At 42.2% G+C, this 14,344-nt stretch overlaps 1 protein-coding gene across 3 annotated transcripts in view; it reads left to right on the plus strand.

Annotated features, from left to right (window-relative positions):
* The first annotated feature begins 6,624 nt into the window (after positions 1-6,624).
* Positions 6,625-14,344, plus strand: part of GFRA1 (GDNF family receptor alpha 1) — a 194,430-nt gene continuing 186,710 nt past the window's right edge. Inside the window, exons 1-3 of one of the 3 annotated variants that reach the window (XM_074959278.1) lie at positions 6,625-6,995; positions 7,996-8,298; positions 9,863-9,946. In XM_074959278.1, coding sequence (XP_074815379.1) covers positions 6,956-6,995; positions 7,996-8,298; positions 9,863-9,946 — 427 coding nt within the window. In that variant the 5' untranslated portion in view covers positions 6,625-6,955. The remainder of the gene's footprint in view (positions 6,996-7,995; positions 8,299-9,862; positions 9,947-14,344) is intronic. The other 2 variants (XM_074959276.1, XM_074959277.1) reach the window with 2 other exon arrangements.

Consider the following 14,344-nt stretch of genomic DNA (forward strand, 5'->3'; position numbering starts at 1 on the left):
GGGTTGGGAGGGGCAGCCAAAAAATCTGGGGGGGACGTGACCCTACACCCCCCCACACACACACATGTCGCCTCTGGGTGAAAAAATTACCAAAAAACACAAATATGCTTGCTCACCCCAGGCACTAAAATGCCTAGTTACAGCTCTGGAAACAATTGACCATCCTTGAGGACCAAGAGGCAGTGGAGTCATCATCATGGAGGCTGAAGCTCACAGTGAGCTTGGTATGTGCCTTGTTTCTAAGGGAACACCAATCCACATCTTAAAAACCAGCATTATAATTGGTAGCATTGTTGTCAGTCTCCACAGAGACAGAATAAATGTGGAGTCTGGCGAATTGCTGAATTGACAGATTGGACTGGATTCTGGTACACCAGTGTAAATCGGGAGTAAGCCTACTGAAGTCACCGGTATAACTGGGAGCAGAATGTAACCAGAGGACTGAATTTCCCCCTCATTTCTAGAGGCAGTCTCTGCAGAGCAATATTTTAGGCATGTTAGGAGAGCCTTGTGCTTTGACTGCCCGTGCTATTCCTGTTCTGTAGATAATGGGACATCAGTGTCTAGTGTTTTCAGTCTGGTACCTAAGCACTAAAAAAGAAAAAAAGGTGACTTGAAAACATGATTTGTTGCAGCGTATATTTAAACAATACTAATAAGACATGACAGGCACTTCATTTCAGTAGGGGTGCATACTGTGAGTGCCTTCTGAGGCATGAGGCCAGTGTGCAAGTGACTTTAGGTATCCAAGAAATACAATACTCTCTTACAAAGGTTCTATAATACCTGCACTGCTGGATGGCTAATAAGAAATTAAAATTAATTTAAAACTAAGGGGGGGAAAGTGATACCCAGAGATTTACTAAGGACAAAATTAAGTCAACAATGGTACATTAATGACAGGTTTCAGAGTAGCAGCCGTGTTAGTCTGTATTCACAAAAAGAAAAGGAGTACTTGTGGCACCTTAGAGACTAACAAATTTATTTAAGCATAAGCTTTCGTGAGCTTCAGCTCGCTTGATCGGATGCATTCAGTGGACTGATAGTTTAGTGTCCTTTTTCTTTTGTAGAGAAGCAAAGTGTGTGTTGTAAATGGCTTGTCTAGTTTTTGTAAAGTGCAGCCACGAGGAAGTTTGTGTGGAAGGCTGGTTTTTTATGAGAGTATCCAGTTTTGAGAGCTCATTCTTAATCTTTCCCTGTTTGCTGTAGAGGATGTTGATCAGGTGGTTCTGCAGTTTCTTTGAGAGCGTGTGGCACAAGCTGTCAGCATAGTCTGTGTGGTATGTAGATTGTAATGGATTTTTTACCTTCAGTCCTTTTGGTATGATGTCCGTCTGTTTGCATTTGGAAAGGAAGATGATGTCTGTCTGTATCTGTACAAGTTTTTTCATGAAGAACTCAAAGTGTAGAAAGAGTTCAAAAAAGATTTAATCATTTCTGTTACAGTGCAGAAATCCTTGTAATTTGCAACTAATTTTCTTATATACACTGTCCTATCAAAGAGTCTATGTGAAGGGGAGCAGTTAGATAGTCAGAAAAAAAATTTATTTAGCACTGTGGCTTCTGCCTTGGCTTTGTTTTCAAAACATAGAGTTGGGCTGTTAAATCTGTTTGAAGTAATGGGAGTTTAATCTTTTTCACCTTTCATGGGGTGCTAGTTTTTCAGTGTTCACCAAAAAGATGTGAAAGAAAAGAACAGTACTTACAGAATATCTGTAAAACTTTGAATGCACAAATTTCTAACTGGCTTTTGGGGGTTTCATAATCATGTCAATGACCTCCTATATCTGACTTTTAAGATTATTGTCAAATATAAATTCAATTTCATAATAGTAGCAAGACACTCTGGAAAAGTATTCCCTGGAGGATCATTGCTCCTCTTATGTGGTTAAGTTACTCAGACCCATATCCACAAAGGCATTTAGGCACTTAACTAACATAGAAATCAATGGGAATTAGTTGTCTAAAGACCTTTGAAGATCTGGGCCTCAGCCTTTAGCTTCATGGTTTAGAACGCCATCCAAAGTAAGCGGTCATTAGCTCAGAAGAGCCCTGTTACGTTATTTCTTATATATACACCACGTAATATTGTTAAATATACTACATAACAGTAATATCGTATCAAGTTGTTATATTTTTGTGGTGGTTTTGCAAAGAATGAGCCTGATTTTCTTCTCACCTGCACTTATTTTACTCTGGTGTAAAATCTCTTTCTTTAAGTTATTCTTGATTTATGCCAACATAAGTGAAAGGTGAATCGTGAAAGGTGAATCATGTCCGCTATGCCGTAAGATATTTATACCATCTGCATCATACACATTATGTCGTGTGATAATGTCAAATTTGGAAATGAAAAGAATAAACCTCATCATCCACTTCAATTTGTACTGAAACATTTGCAAGGCCAACTTGCTCCACTGTTTTAATTATCAAGTGTTTCAAAAGCTAGAAATAATAATTTGCTGAACATGACACTGTAAATGTAATTGCTAAATTAGTGCAATGGACTCTGAGATTTAGCGTTAAATTAAAATATTAAGGACTGAGATTTAAAAAATCATATGTTATGACTGTTTGCTGTCAGTATCATATTATGAATATACCTTCTGTAAAGTATGCAGAAGTTAATAGATTTTTTTCCACCTTAGAATAATATACATTTCTCACCTCTGAAATGTTAATCCTTTGTGAGATACCAATTAGTTGCATTGTGGCATCACAAAGATTATGAACTCATCTATGGAATAAGCAGCAGGGATGGATGAGATTCTGGGGAATCAAGGTTCCCTTTTCATGCAGATTTGCCTGTTCAAGAAAGAGTGATGGAAGAAAAAAATGGGAAAACTTCCTATTTAAAAATAATTCTGCCTCTATTATATTTTCTATATTTCCCAACATATGCCAGTGATTCTGAGACTGTCTTAATGACAAAAAGTATCCTACAAACTTGTTATAAATGGTCAGCCTGACTCACTTTCTCATAAAAAGAAACCAACAAAATTCACCTTAAAGAAAAGAATATTCTTTAGCCAAATGGGAAACAAAGCTTGTTGTCAAAAATACATCAGGAAGTATACTTATTTTTGTTGTTGTTGGCGTTTATCTCAACTCCAATGTATAAAAGTGGAGAAATATAAACACTTGAATCAGGTTTTGCTGTTTTTGAAAACCTGAGAAAATCTGGAAGCTAGCGGTATTTTAGCTTAATTACATTTTTGTTGGGTTTCTGGGGAACTCCATGGAGTAGCAACTGTGGGGAAACCACTAAATAGCTCTCTGTTTGAACCATCTGTCATGAATATGTGACATATGTTTGCTTTGTTTATTCAGGAGCCAAGTGTAAATTGATACACTGAACTAGAATTCTGTCTAAATGGTGGTATATATGGACTCATCTAATAAACCTGTGTACACACAAATATCTGTAGATCTATGAAGTTTGCTAGTAATTTGCAGTTAATTGAAAGTGCTGCTGTTTTCTTGTTTACAGACTGTGCTATAACCAAACTAAGCACATGATATACAAGGTGGGTGACTTTCTATTCTGTAAGTACCTGAGTTGTATTTGAATGTAGGACCCCAATATAAAACGAAATTAAGCCCTCTGCTCCTCTAAGTCATCTTTGTACTATAAAGAAGAAAACTGCATTTTGATTACTTGATGATTGCCTGTTCTGTTCATTCCCTCGGAAGCACCTGGCATCAGCCACTGTCTAAAGACAGGTTTCAGAGTAACAGCCGTGTTAGTCTGTATCAGCAAAAAAATCGAGTACTTGTGGCACTTCGGAGACTAACAAATTTATTAGAGCATAAGCTTTCGTGGGCTACAGCCCACTTCATCGGATGCATAGAATGGAACATATAGTAAGACATATATATATATATATATATACATACATACATACATACAGAGAAGGTGGAAGTTGCCATACAAACTGTAAGAGGCTAATTAATTAAGATGAGCTATTATCAGCAGGAGAAAAAAACTTTTGTAGTGATAATCAAGATGGCCCATTTAGACAGTTGACAAGAAGGTGTGAGGATACTTAACTTAGGGAAATAGATTCAATATATGTAATGACCCAGCCACTCCCAGTCTTTATTCAAACCCAGGTTAATGGTATCTAGTTTGCATATTAACTCAAGCTCAGCAGTTTCTCACTGGAGTCTGTTTTTGAAGCTTTTCTGTTGCAAAATTGCTACCCTTAAATCTTTTACTCAGTGGCCAGAGAGGTTGAAGCGTTCTCCTACCGGTTTTTTAATGTTATGATTCCTGATATCAGATTTGTGTCCATTTATTGTTTTGCATAGAGAGTATCCGGTTTGGCCAATATACATGGCAGAGGGGCATTGCTGGCACATGATGGCATATATCACATTGGTAGATGTGCAGGTGAATGAGCCCCTGATGGTGTGGCTAATGTGATTAGGTCCTATGATGGTGTCACTTGAATAAATATGTGGACAGAGTTGGCATCGGGCTTTGTTGCAAGGATAGGTTCCTGGGTTAGTGTTTTTGTTGTGTGGTATGTGGTTGCTGGAGAGTATTTGCTTCAGGTTGGGGGGCTGTCTGTAAGCGAGGACTGGTCTGTCTCCCAAGATCTATGAGAGTGAGAGATCATTTTTCAGGATAGGTTGTAACTCTTTGATGATGCGCTGGAGAGGTTTTAGTGGGGGCTGAAGGTGACAGCTGGTGGCGTTCTGTTATTTTCTTTGTTGGGCCTGTCCTGTAGTAGGTGACTTCTGGGTACCCTTCTGGCTCTGTCAATCTGTTTTTTCACTTCAGCAGTTGGGTACTGTAGTTTTAAGAATGCTTGATAGAGATCTTGTCAGTGTTTGTCTCTGTCTGAGGGATTGGAGCAAATGCGGTTGTATCTTAGAGTTTGGCTGTAGACAATGGATCATGTGGTGTGTCCTGGATGGAAGCTGGAGGCAGGTAGGTAAGTATAGCGGTCAGTAGGTTTCCGATATAGGGTGGTGTTTATGTGACCATCACTTATTAGCACAGTAGTGTCCAGGAAATGGACTGCTTGTGTGGATTGGTCTAGGCTGAAGTTGATGGTGGGATGGAAATTGTTGTACTCCTCCATTTTTTTGGTCTAAAGACAGGATACTGAGCTAGATGGACCTTTGGTCTGACCTAGTATGGCCGTTCTCATGTTAAATTTTTATATTTCATAATGAAATATTTAGTAGAGGGCCTTCTGGGTGTCTCTCTGGTCTCCCCCTATGCTTTAATTCCTACATTTGCAGTTGGAGACTGCAAAAATAAGACTGGGGTATATGAACAATCATGGCTTTCATGTGGGAACGGTATGAGGTACCTACTAAAGCATGTCCTGCTTTCCTTTGGCAACCTATTTCTCATTTCCCTGGAGCCCAGGGCACCCGAGGCTGACTGCAGGGGGGGAGTTTTCCTCCTGGGCAGGAGGTGAGGAAAATAAGTTGCACGTTTTAACTTTTGAAATAGCCAGGGTGGGAGCATGTATTTGAGATCGCAGCAGATGCTTGTTTAAATAGGTCTGGTCCTTGCTGCATGGGTCCCTGTTTGCTTCCTCCCACCGCCCGTGGAAGGGAAGAGGGTGCGCGCCGCTCTTACATGCGCTACCCAAGTCCAGACTCCACGCTGGAGCCACGTCCAAAAGTTTCTTTTTCAAACAGCAGGGGGGAGTTGATTCGTGTGTGTGCAGAAGAAGGAGGCACCTTTCCGCAACCACCCTCCCCCACCCCCTTTTTGGCGGTGGGGGTGGGGCGGAGGGGAAGGAGTGGGAGGAAGAGGCAGTTTGGGGTTGGGGGAGGAGGTTTCGTCTCATCAAAGCGCAATCAGGGTTCACCGAGTGACTCCCACCTTGCTGTCAGCAATTCATTAACAAGTCCGGCGGAGGGGATCCGGAGCGGAAATTGTCCCGGCGGCTCCGGATTTACAAAACCGAGCCCTGGGGCACAGCGCCTGGCTGGCACCTTTCGGTGTGTCCCGGGAGGCGAGGAGCGCTGGTGGTGGGGACGGCCCTGCTGGGGTCAGGGCCGGAGCAGCTGTCCCCGTGGGTGCTTTGATCATCTTGGGGGCGGGGAGGGGGGGCAAAAAACCAACCCCCCCACCCAGCCAAACTTTCAGCGTCCCCTCCAGGCGATGCACGGCTTTGCCTCCGATGGAGCCGCCCGGCAGCTGCACCTGCCCGACTGTTATCACACCCAGCGCCCTGTGCGGGATCAATAACTCCGTCTGCTACCCGCGCAACAGAGGGGGCCCGTTGTGAGCGCATCCCAAAGCCCCGCTAACCAGCGCGCCCGCTCTGCGGGCTGCCCGGCCGGGTCCCCGTCCCCTCGGCCTCCACCGCGCCCTCTGGCAAGGGAGAGACAAACCCCCAAAGCTCGCGGGTTTGGGGGGTGGCGGTAGATTCCGGGGGGGAGAGGCTCCCACTCGGGGTAGCCGGGAGCTGTGTAGACACCATGACCTGGAGGCGGCTGAGGCTCTCTGTGTAAGTGGAAAATCATTTATTTTGTGTTCAGTCCGGAGCAATCTTTGATGGAAGCCAGGCTGTGGGACTGGGGGTGGGGGGGTCGGGGGGGGGAATCTCCTGGATTTTTTTTCCCCTCCCTGTTTCCGAGTCCCTCCCTGGGAAAACAGCGCTGCCCACCCAAGGAAGCAACCGAATCTCCTTCTCTGCCTCTGTCTGGCTCACACGCACCGCGTGAGTGTCTCGCTCTCTCCTTGAAGCGACTGCTTGTGTTTTCAGGTTGCTCGGACCTGAAATCTAAGCGAATAATCTCAGCGTTCGCGTAGCTGCTGGTGCTGGTGATGTTATTGGTGAAGAGGCGGCGAGGGGGGTTTCTTTCCATTCAATGGATCTGAAATCAGAGTCTCTGGACCGCCGTTGTTTTGGAATATCTACATGCTGAGCCTCTTTGGGGTGGCACATCAGCTCATCGGGGTGCACCATCTGAAGAGAACAAGATGTTTCTTGCTACCTTATACTTCGTTTTACCCTTAATGGGTAAGTTGCCGGCGTTTACATTCGCTCTCTTTACAGGGCTTCGTAACGCAGAAGGTTGCGTTTATGAGATCCGATGTCTGCGGTCTGGTTTAAGGTGAACGGGGAAGTTGCCAGTAGTTTTGACGGATTTGAATGAGCACAGACCACATTTAAAGCGCTCTGAGATTTAGCTATTGCCTGGATAGCCCGTTATTAAACTGGGCTCTAGTAAGTTAGAGGAAAACTTTTCAATAGTCGCTTTTCATCTTAATAACACTGTGGGGTGGAGGTGTCATCAGTGAGAAGAATGATTGATTGCATCGCTTACCTGAACGTGCCTCCCTGCCTGGTTGCAAATATTGTAACAATACATGTTTACTCTGTGTGCGTAGTGAGGAAGGGAAGGATTTTACTGGCGTTGGGGAGTGGAGAAGGGTGGCTCATATCATTCGCTGTTTCCTTCTGCAAAAAAGCATCCGACGTGTCGAGAAATGTGGGAACTGGGGGGGGGGCGGGGGGGACATAAGCAGCCTTTAAAAAGTGACTTCAGTAAAAAGAGCCAGTATCAGTCGGCGAGGAGACTTCTCCGCTCTCGGGTTCCTCATGAATGTAATTGAAATCCCAGCAAAACCCTTATGGGAAGCCAGGGCAGATATTTAACCCCTCAGTGGAACATAGGGAGGGAAGGGTTATTAATTAAATGAAGGCTGATGTAAGGAACAGTGAATATTTTACCATGCACATTAACCCTCTGTCTTCTCTGCGGACTTCCCGTAAAGAGATTTGAAGGCGAGCCATCCCCTTGAAACCTCATTTATCTTCCCAAACATTCAGAACAAAGCTCCTGGCTTGGCCACGGGCTGAGTCAGCTAGCGAGCGGCTGCCTTTGGAAAGGGGTCGTGCGTTCATTTTGTAGGGCGGTGGGTTGCTCTCCCCAGGTTGGGCTGGCACGGAGCCCAGTGTCTCAAAACGAGTTTGGTTTTTTTTTTTTTTGTTGGGTTTTGTCTCTCTCTCTCTCCAGACGTACTTTTGTCCGCAGAAGTGAGCGGGCTGCCTGGCGGGGACCGCCTGGACTGCGTGCGAGCCAGCGATCAGTGTCTCAAGGAGCAGAGCTGTAGTACTAAATACAGGACACTGAGGCAGTGTGTAGCCGGCAAAGAGAGCAACTTCAGCCGGGCGACCGGCCTGGAGGCGAAAGACGAGTGCAAAAGCGCCATGGAGGCGCTCAAGCAGAAATCTCTTTACAACTGCCGCTGCAAGAGAGGCATGAAGAAGGAGAAAAACTGCCTGCGCATTTACTGGAGCATGTACCAAAGCTTACAGGGTACGTTGCGAAACCCAGAAACAGCCCACTCCCCAAAGGCAGGGTGGTTTCCCAGCCCCTCTCAGCCGCAGCTAGCCACCACCGCGGAGACTAAACGGAGGGCCTGACCTCATAATTCACATTGTGCTCTTCAGCTGAAAAACTGAGGATCTTTCATCCGACTCAGGAACAGCTGCTGCTGCAGTCTCCCGTTGTTGGGCAATCCACAATAAGGGTTTCCTCCAGAGGACCCCGGTTGACCTTTCTAAACCAAAGTCAAAAGATTAGGGCATTAGCAAGTGCCAAAGCGCCAGGAACAATCAATCTGTGACTTCGCCCTAACTGAGGAGTTTAAACACTTGTTAACTAGATCTCACTTCACAGGGACGCGGTGGGAAACGAATTAATTAGCTCCTGGGTGTAAGATAAAAGTGTAAATATAAGAAAAGGAAGAACAAGATACAGCTATGTGAAAGCGGATTTGGTACTTTGCATAGCATGCAGAGGAGAGAACAAGAAGCAATGGTCTCAAGTTGCAGTGGGGGAGGTGTAGGTTGGATATTAGGAAACACTATTTCACTAGGAGGGTGGTGAAGCACTGGAATGGGTTACCTAAGGAGGTGGTAGAATCTCCATCCTTAGGGGTTTTTAAGGCCAAGCTTGACAAAGCCTTGGCTGGCATGATTTAGTTGGTGTTGGTCCTGTTTAGAGCAGGGGATTGGACTAGATGACCTCCTGAGGTCTCTTCCAACCCTAATATTCTATGAGAGAGTTGCAAATGGTATGCCAGTGTTAAATGATAGGGTTGACTTTATACCCATTAAAGTCCTTGTCAAGTCTCCCAGTGAGTCTACTTGGAACAGAATCAGGTCCTTAGGTAATATTGCTATGTATCACCCACCTGGATTTTGTATTGCTGAAGAACCCCAAATGCCTTCTGAATTCAGTGGAAGTTTAGGGCCCCATCCTGCATGTCTTGTGGGCCAAGTTTGTCTCAAACATCCATTCTGAAGGTGCTTACAGCTTTATATTGCTCCCTGGAAGCCATACAGTATGTATGCATTAGCCAATGAAAATGTCAGGTGGAATATTTTAATGGATTAATATATGTCTCTTTGTTCCAACTTTCATAATAAAGTACATTTACTGGACATTTGAAACATTATAAATCAATTTCCTTACCAACTATTTTTTGTTAAAAGCACCTCTGCTCTTTCTCTTCCAATAATGAGTTGATGTAAGAAACTTCCTTTTCCCCTCCCCCCATCTCTTCTCCCTCTGAAGATAGGCAGTACTTGTGATGCCACAGACTGCCTCTTCTGATTTGTGACTTCATTCCATGCTGAAGGAGGGGAGGGAGTTAATGGCAAGAAATGCTTCTTTCTTTCAAGTGTTTCCATCTTCTCCCATGGGGAGAGAAAATAGCATGAGCAATAAATGGGAAGCCCCTTGTAATATTAGAGTAGTTTTCTTTTTAACCCAATCTAATTATTTTGAGAATAAAAATAATGCCATCATGTGAAGTAACGAAACCTCATCCCCAGAATAATGTGTAAAAGAAACCCAAATCTTTTGTTGTCTTTAGGAAATGACTTGCTTGAAGATTCCCCCTATGAACCAGTTAACAGCAGATTATCAGACATATTTAGGCTAGCACCAATCGTATCAGGTAAGCAGATTTAATATTCTTTAAGTGAAACGTGACTACATCACTTCTGTCAAGTTCGGTCTATGTGAGTTTTCTGAGTTTATGGAGTAATCCTCTTCTGTAAGTACAGAGCAATGTGATTTGCTTTCTGGATCTGGGAAAGTCAAGATAGGGTTACGGTTCCAAAATATTTGGAAAAATACTAAAATTGAAGAGGGTAATTTCCCTCCTCCCCCCCCCCCCCGCCCTTGTTTTAGCACTTGTTTTCAGAAATTGACCAATTTACCTGTAGGTGGCAATCTGATTCCCTGTGTTTGTAATTTACAATACAATGCCTTGTTGGAAATGTGGCTCTGTAAATTACCTCCCATTAACATTAAGGGAGATGGTGGGAATGTCATATTATTTTATACCTTTGTGTTTAAAGAAGAAGTTTTAGGATTAAGAATTGTCTCTTTTAGTTGGATTAACTGTCTTAGTTTTTAAAGATCCTTTCTTTCATAGCAGTTTTGCTTTTGAAAAAATCTGCTATGTAGTTGCCTTGAGCATTTTCTTGTACCATTCAGACTATACTGTTTGTATTTCCAGACTTAAATATTTTTGGTCCCAAACTAATATAATTTATTGGAACAATGGATTTTAGACAGTGAGATGTGTTACAGAAGAAGTCATTATTCTTGTTTCTAGTTTCCAAAATGTCCTGTAAGAATGCGGTCTGTATAAAATACCTTCAATTATATAGTGATATGATGTCAGCACGTTGAATATAGTATCATATATCATAATTTATATACAATGTAAATAGTTAATCTTGCAGCTAACTGCCTTTTTAAGGAAAGCAGCTTTGTTAATCACACTTTGAAAGAGAAAAGGTCAAAGGAACCAGAGCAACAAGAAACTTGGGGTGATTTTTCAAAAGAGCCTAAGTCCCATTTTCAAAGGTGACTTGGGATGAATAAAATTTTCAGCAGTGCTTAAGTAAGTTAGGAGCCCAAGTCTCATGGAAAGTGACTGGATTTTAGCTTCTTAAGTGCCTAAAGGTCAGAATTTTAAAGATATTTAGGTGCCTAAAGATGCAGATACGTACCTATGCACTTTTGAAAATCCCACTAGGAGTCTAAATTCAGATTTAGGTACCTAAATATATTTAAAATTCTAGCTCTGAGTTACTTTTGAAAATGGTATTAGGTGTCTAAATCACTTAGATGCTTTTGAAAAAAATTGCTCTTGGTCTAGAAAGCTAGTAGTAGGAGAGACAGAAGGGACAGGAGACAACAGATTCCTGCAGGAATCTATTGTCAAAAAATACAAAGCCATTTCATTTTGGTGTTCTGGCAGCAAGCCACCTAAACTCTGTTCTTAAAGTTTATGGTTGATCTACTTAAGACCAAATTTTGATCTATGAAATTCTTCTGATATGAATAGAAATGTCTTTTGTTACAATTTTTCTTTTTTCGATACACTGTTTCTTTGCCAAGGTAGTTTTTAAAAATGTGTTAGATTCCTCAGCTGCTCTGCAACAACAAATTATATACACTGTTCCAACAGCTGTAATGATTCCTGCAGCCACCATTTATGATCGTGGTGCACAGGCTGAGTCTGAATCCTTGTGTACTTAAAATTCCCATTATCTCCAGTGGAAGTTTTTGGGTGTGCAAGGATTGCAAAATTAGATCCAGAGAAGTAAACAAAATTTGAGTTGCATTGTCTTATATTTCATTACATATAGAGGAAAAATGCCAGTATTTAGTAAATGTTTAAGGAAAAATTAGTAGGAAATATTTGTATTGTTAAGATTGTGATTTCTATTGTATATTATACCTTTTTGAAGCCTTATATAACTTTTTTCATGTCTGCATTTAACCAAGGTAGCAGAATTTATACAGGATTCTCAGATCTTGATTGTTTTCTTTTTTTCTGATTTGTATTAGCAGAATTGCCTGTAGGCAAGGTTTTCATATCTCGTCTTCTGCCAAACCTGGTCAGTTTTTACGTGAAATATAATTAGGTTCATATTCACCCTCATCAGGTTTATGTGGCTATCAATTGAAGGCAGAAGTTTGGCTCCATAGCTTTTATAACTTATTTTTGTATATAAATACATATGCTTTTTACTAAGTGTACAGTCCAGAACAAGCTTTTTAGTCACTTATCAGAAACAATTATTATGACTTTCTACATTATTTCTATTTTACAAGACATGGACAATAAACAAAAGTTTGACTGAAAGTGAATGGTCCATACACTTCATCCAGCATATGCATGCCTAAGAAATGGAAGTGTGAGATTTTTTTTTTAAAGCACTTGCCCTAATTGTCAGTATTAGTCTCATATTACATAACCCAGGAATGATTTTAATTTGTCCATTCTGTATTTTCTTTTCTGTAGGCAATTTCCATAGTGTTTTGTTCTCTAAACCACATGGTGTTGTCAGACAGTTAAAACTTTAAAGTAAAATGAAGAACTTATTTTAGTAGGGTCTGTTACACTTGGATTAATTACTGTATAAATAATATTCAATCTGAAAAAGTCACTAATGTAAAAAACTAAAAAATTCCAATGCTTTTTAGTAATCCATTTATTTGTTTATGGACCCAAAGGGTGTCTCATTGTGATGAAGTCCACGACAACTAAATTTTGCATTTGTACCTCTAATAAACCTGCAAAGAAGGCCTGCATTCTTGAAAAATAAAAAGGGTAAAGTGGAGAAGTGGGCTCAGTGTTAGTTGCAGCTGACTTAAAATATTTTTTTCCCCACAAGTCCCTTCCATAAAAGAAAGCCTATGACACACCATCCTCCTAACTCCAGGCCTGTGACTCTCCTCCCAGGTTAAGGCCAGGACCATCTGACCTTATAGATCCAGACCTCAGATTTGTCAGCCATTGTTGTCACAGTGTGAACATGCAACAGAATCTGAGCCTTGGTGCTGGGCTCATGTAGGTTTGTTTTAGTAATCATGTCCAGTTCTGGAGCTTCTCTGTTTCAGTTGTGAAATGCATGCTAAGATTAGGGTGACCACCTGTCCCTAATTGGACGGGACAGACCCGAAATGTACATTTCCAGTCCCGGTCATGGGTTGAATGACTCCGGATCAGCATTTGTCCTGGATTCCCTGCACGCCTGTATGAGGCTCAGGGGCAGTGCCAGCCTCTTCCTAGCGTGGCGGGGGGAGGGGAGGCACTCAGGTGGGCCTTGCCCCCCCCGCCATGAGGCCTCCATGCTAGGCCAGAAGCCTGGCAGTAGTAAGAGCCACCCAGAGAGCCCAGGGCACTGCGGGGAGCCCTGGACTCTCCACCTGCCCTGGGCAGTGTTCCCCGTGGAATAGGGACATGGGTCGGGGCTGCTCTTGGGCATCCCAGCCTGCTGCCCAGGGCAGATGAAGGGTCCAGGGCTCCGCACGGTGGCCTGAGCCTGGGCGGCTCTTACCACTACCTGGCTCTGACTTCCAGGCTGGCCAGAGGGTAGGGCCTGGGGGAAGAGGAGGGGTAGGGGGTGGGGCTACTGCATGTGTCTTGGTTTTGCATTTTGAAAAGGTGGTTACCCTAGCTAAGATGCAACTTTGTAAATTAGCCTAAGACCTGGGTGCCTTTTTCAGATAATAGCATGTAGTTAATTTAAGGGTTTCATTAACATTCCTGTTTTTTGGCTAAACCATAACTGCTTTTGAGAGACACCTTTTGGGACATTTATCTCCATTACAACTATAGTGAATATACAATTGATGAGGTTTTTGGAGATTAGCTTTATACCGTTAACCTCCATGCCTCAAGTGTGATCTTTCATTAGTATCTCAAATGTTTAACTTATTTAAAATTCAGCGATTTCATCTTCAACACAGAACAGTTTGGCCTCCAGCATGCAATGACTAGTAACCCACCTCTTAAAATGGCATTTGACGTTGTTCTTACAACTGGAAATATAAACTCTAAAATAAATATTATAATTTTTGTATTCATAAAAGCATAACTACGTATAGTTGAAGAAATATTTACAAAAGGGATGGTTTCTGAAATGCATCATTCACAAAGTAGAGAGCCAATGAAGCAGAACAAAACGCTTAGGGCCATTTCTGTGCAGTGGTGTAAACAAAATACATAGTGGCAAATAGAAGAATATTTAATTCTACTCCTTCAGATGACCTAATGTTATACACACAGAACATTAAACTCGACTTGCGAGTTGAATGGTTAATCACAAACTCATTACTTTGTTAATCTTTGTATATCCTTTCTCATTTATTTATTACTTTTGGAAATATATACTGATTTGCTGCATGAGGCACATTCTACAACAGTGGTTCTTAAACCATTCATGGTCCAGGGAGAATTTGCTGGTGGCTTGTGGAGAATTGGTTGGTCACATGCTTCTGGCTCCTTATTGTTTCTAGCTGTTAAATCACATTCAAAGACCCCTAAAAA

This window comes from Natator depressus, chromosome 7 (assembly GCF_965152275.1).
Source record: "Natator depressus isolate rNatDep1 chromosome 7, rNatDep2.hap1, whole genome shotgun sequence".
NCBI lineage: Eukaryota > Metazoa > Chordata > Testudines > Cheloniidae > Natator > Natator depressus.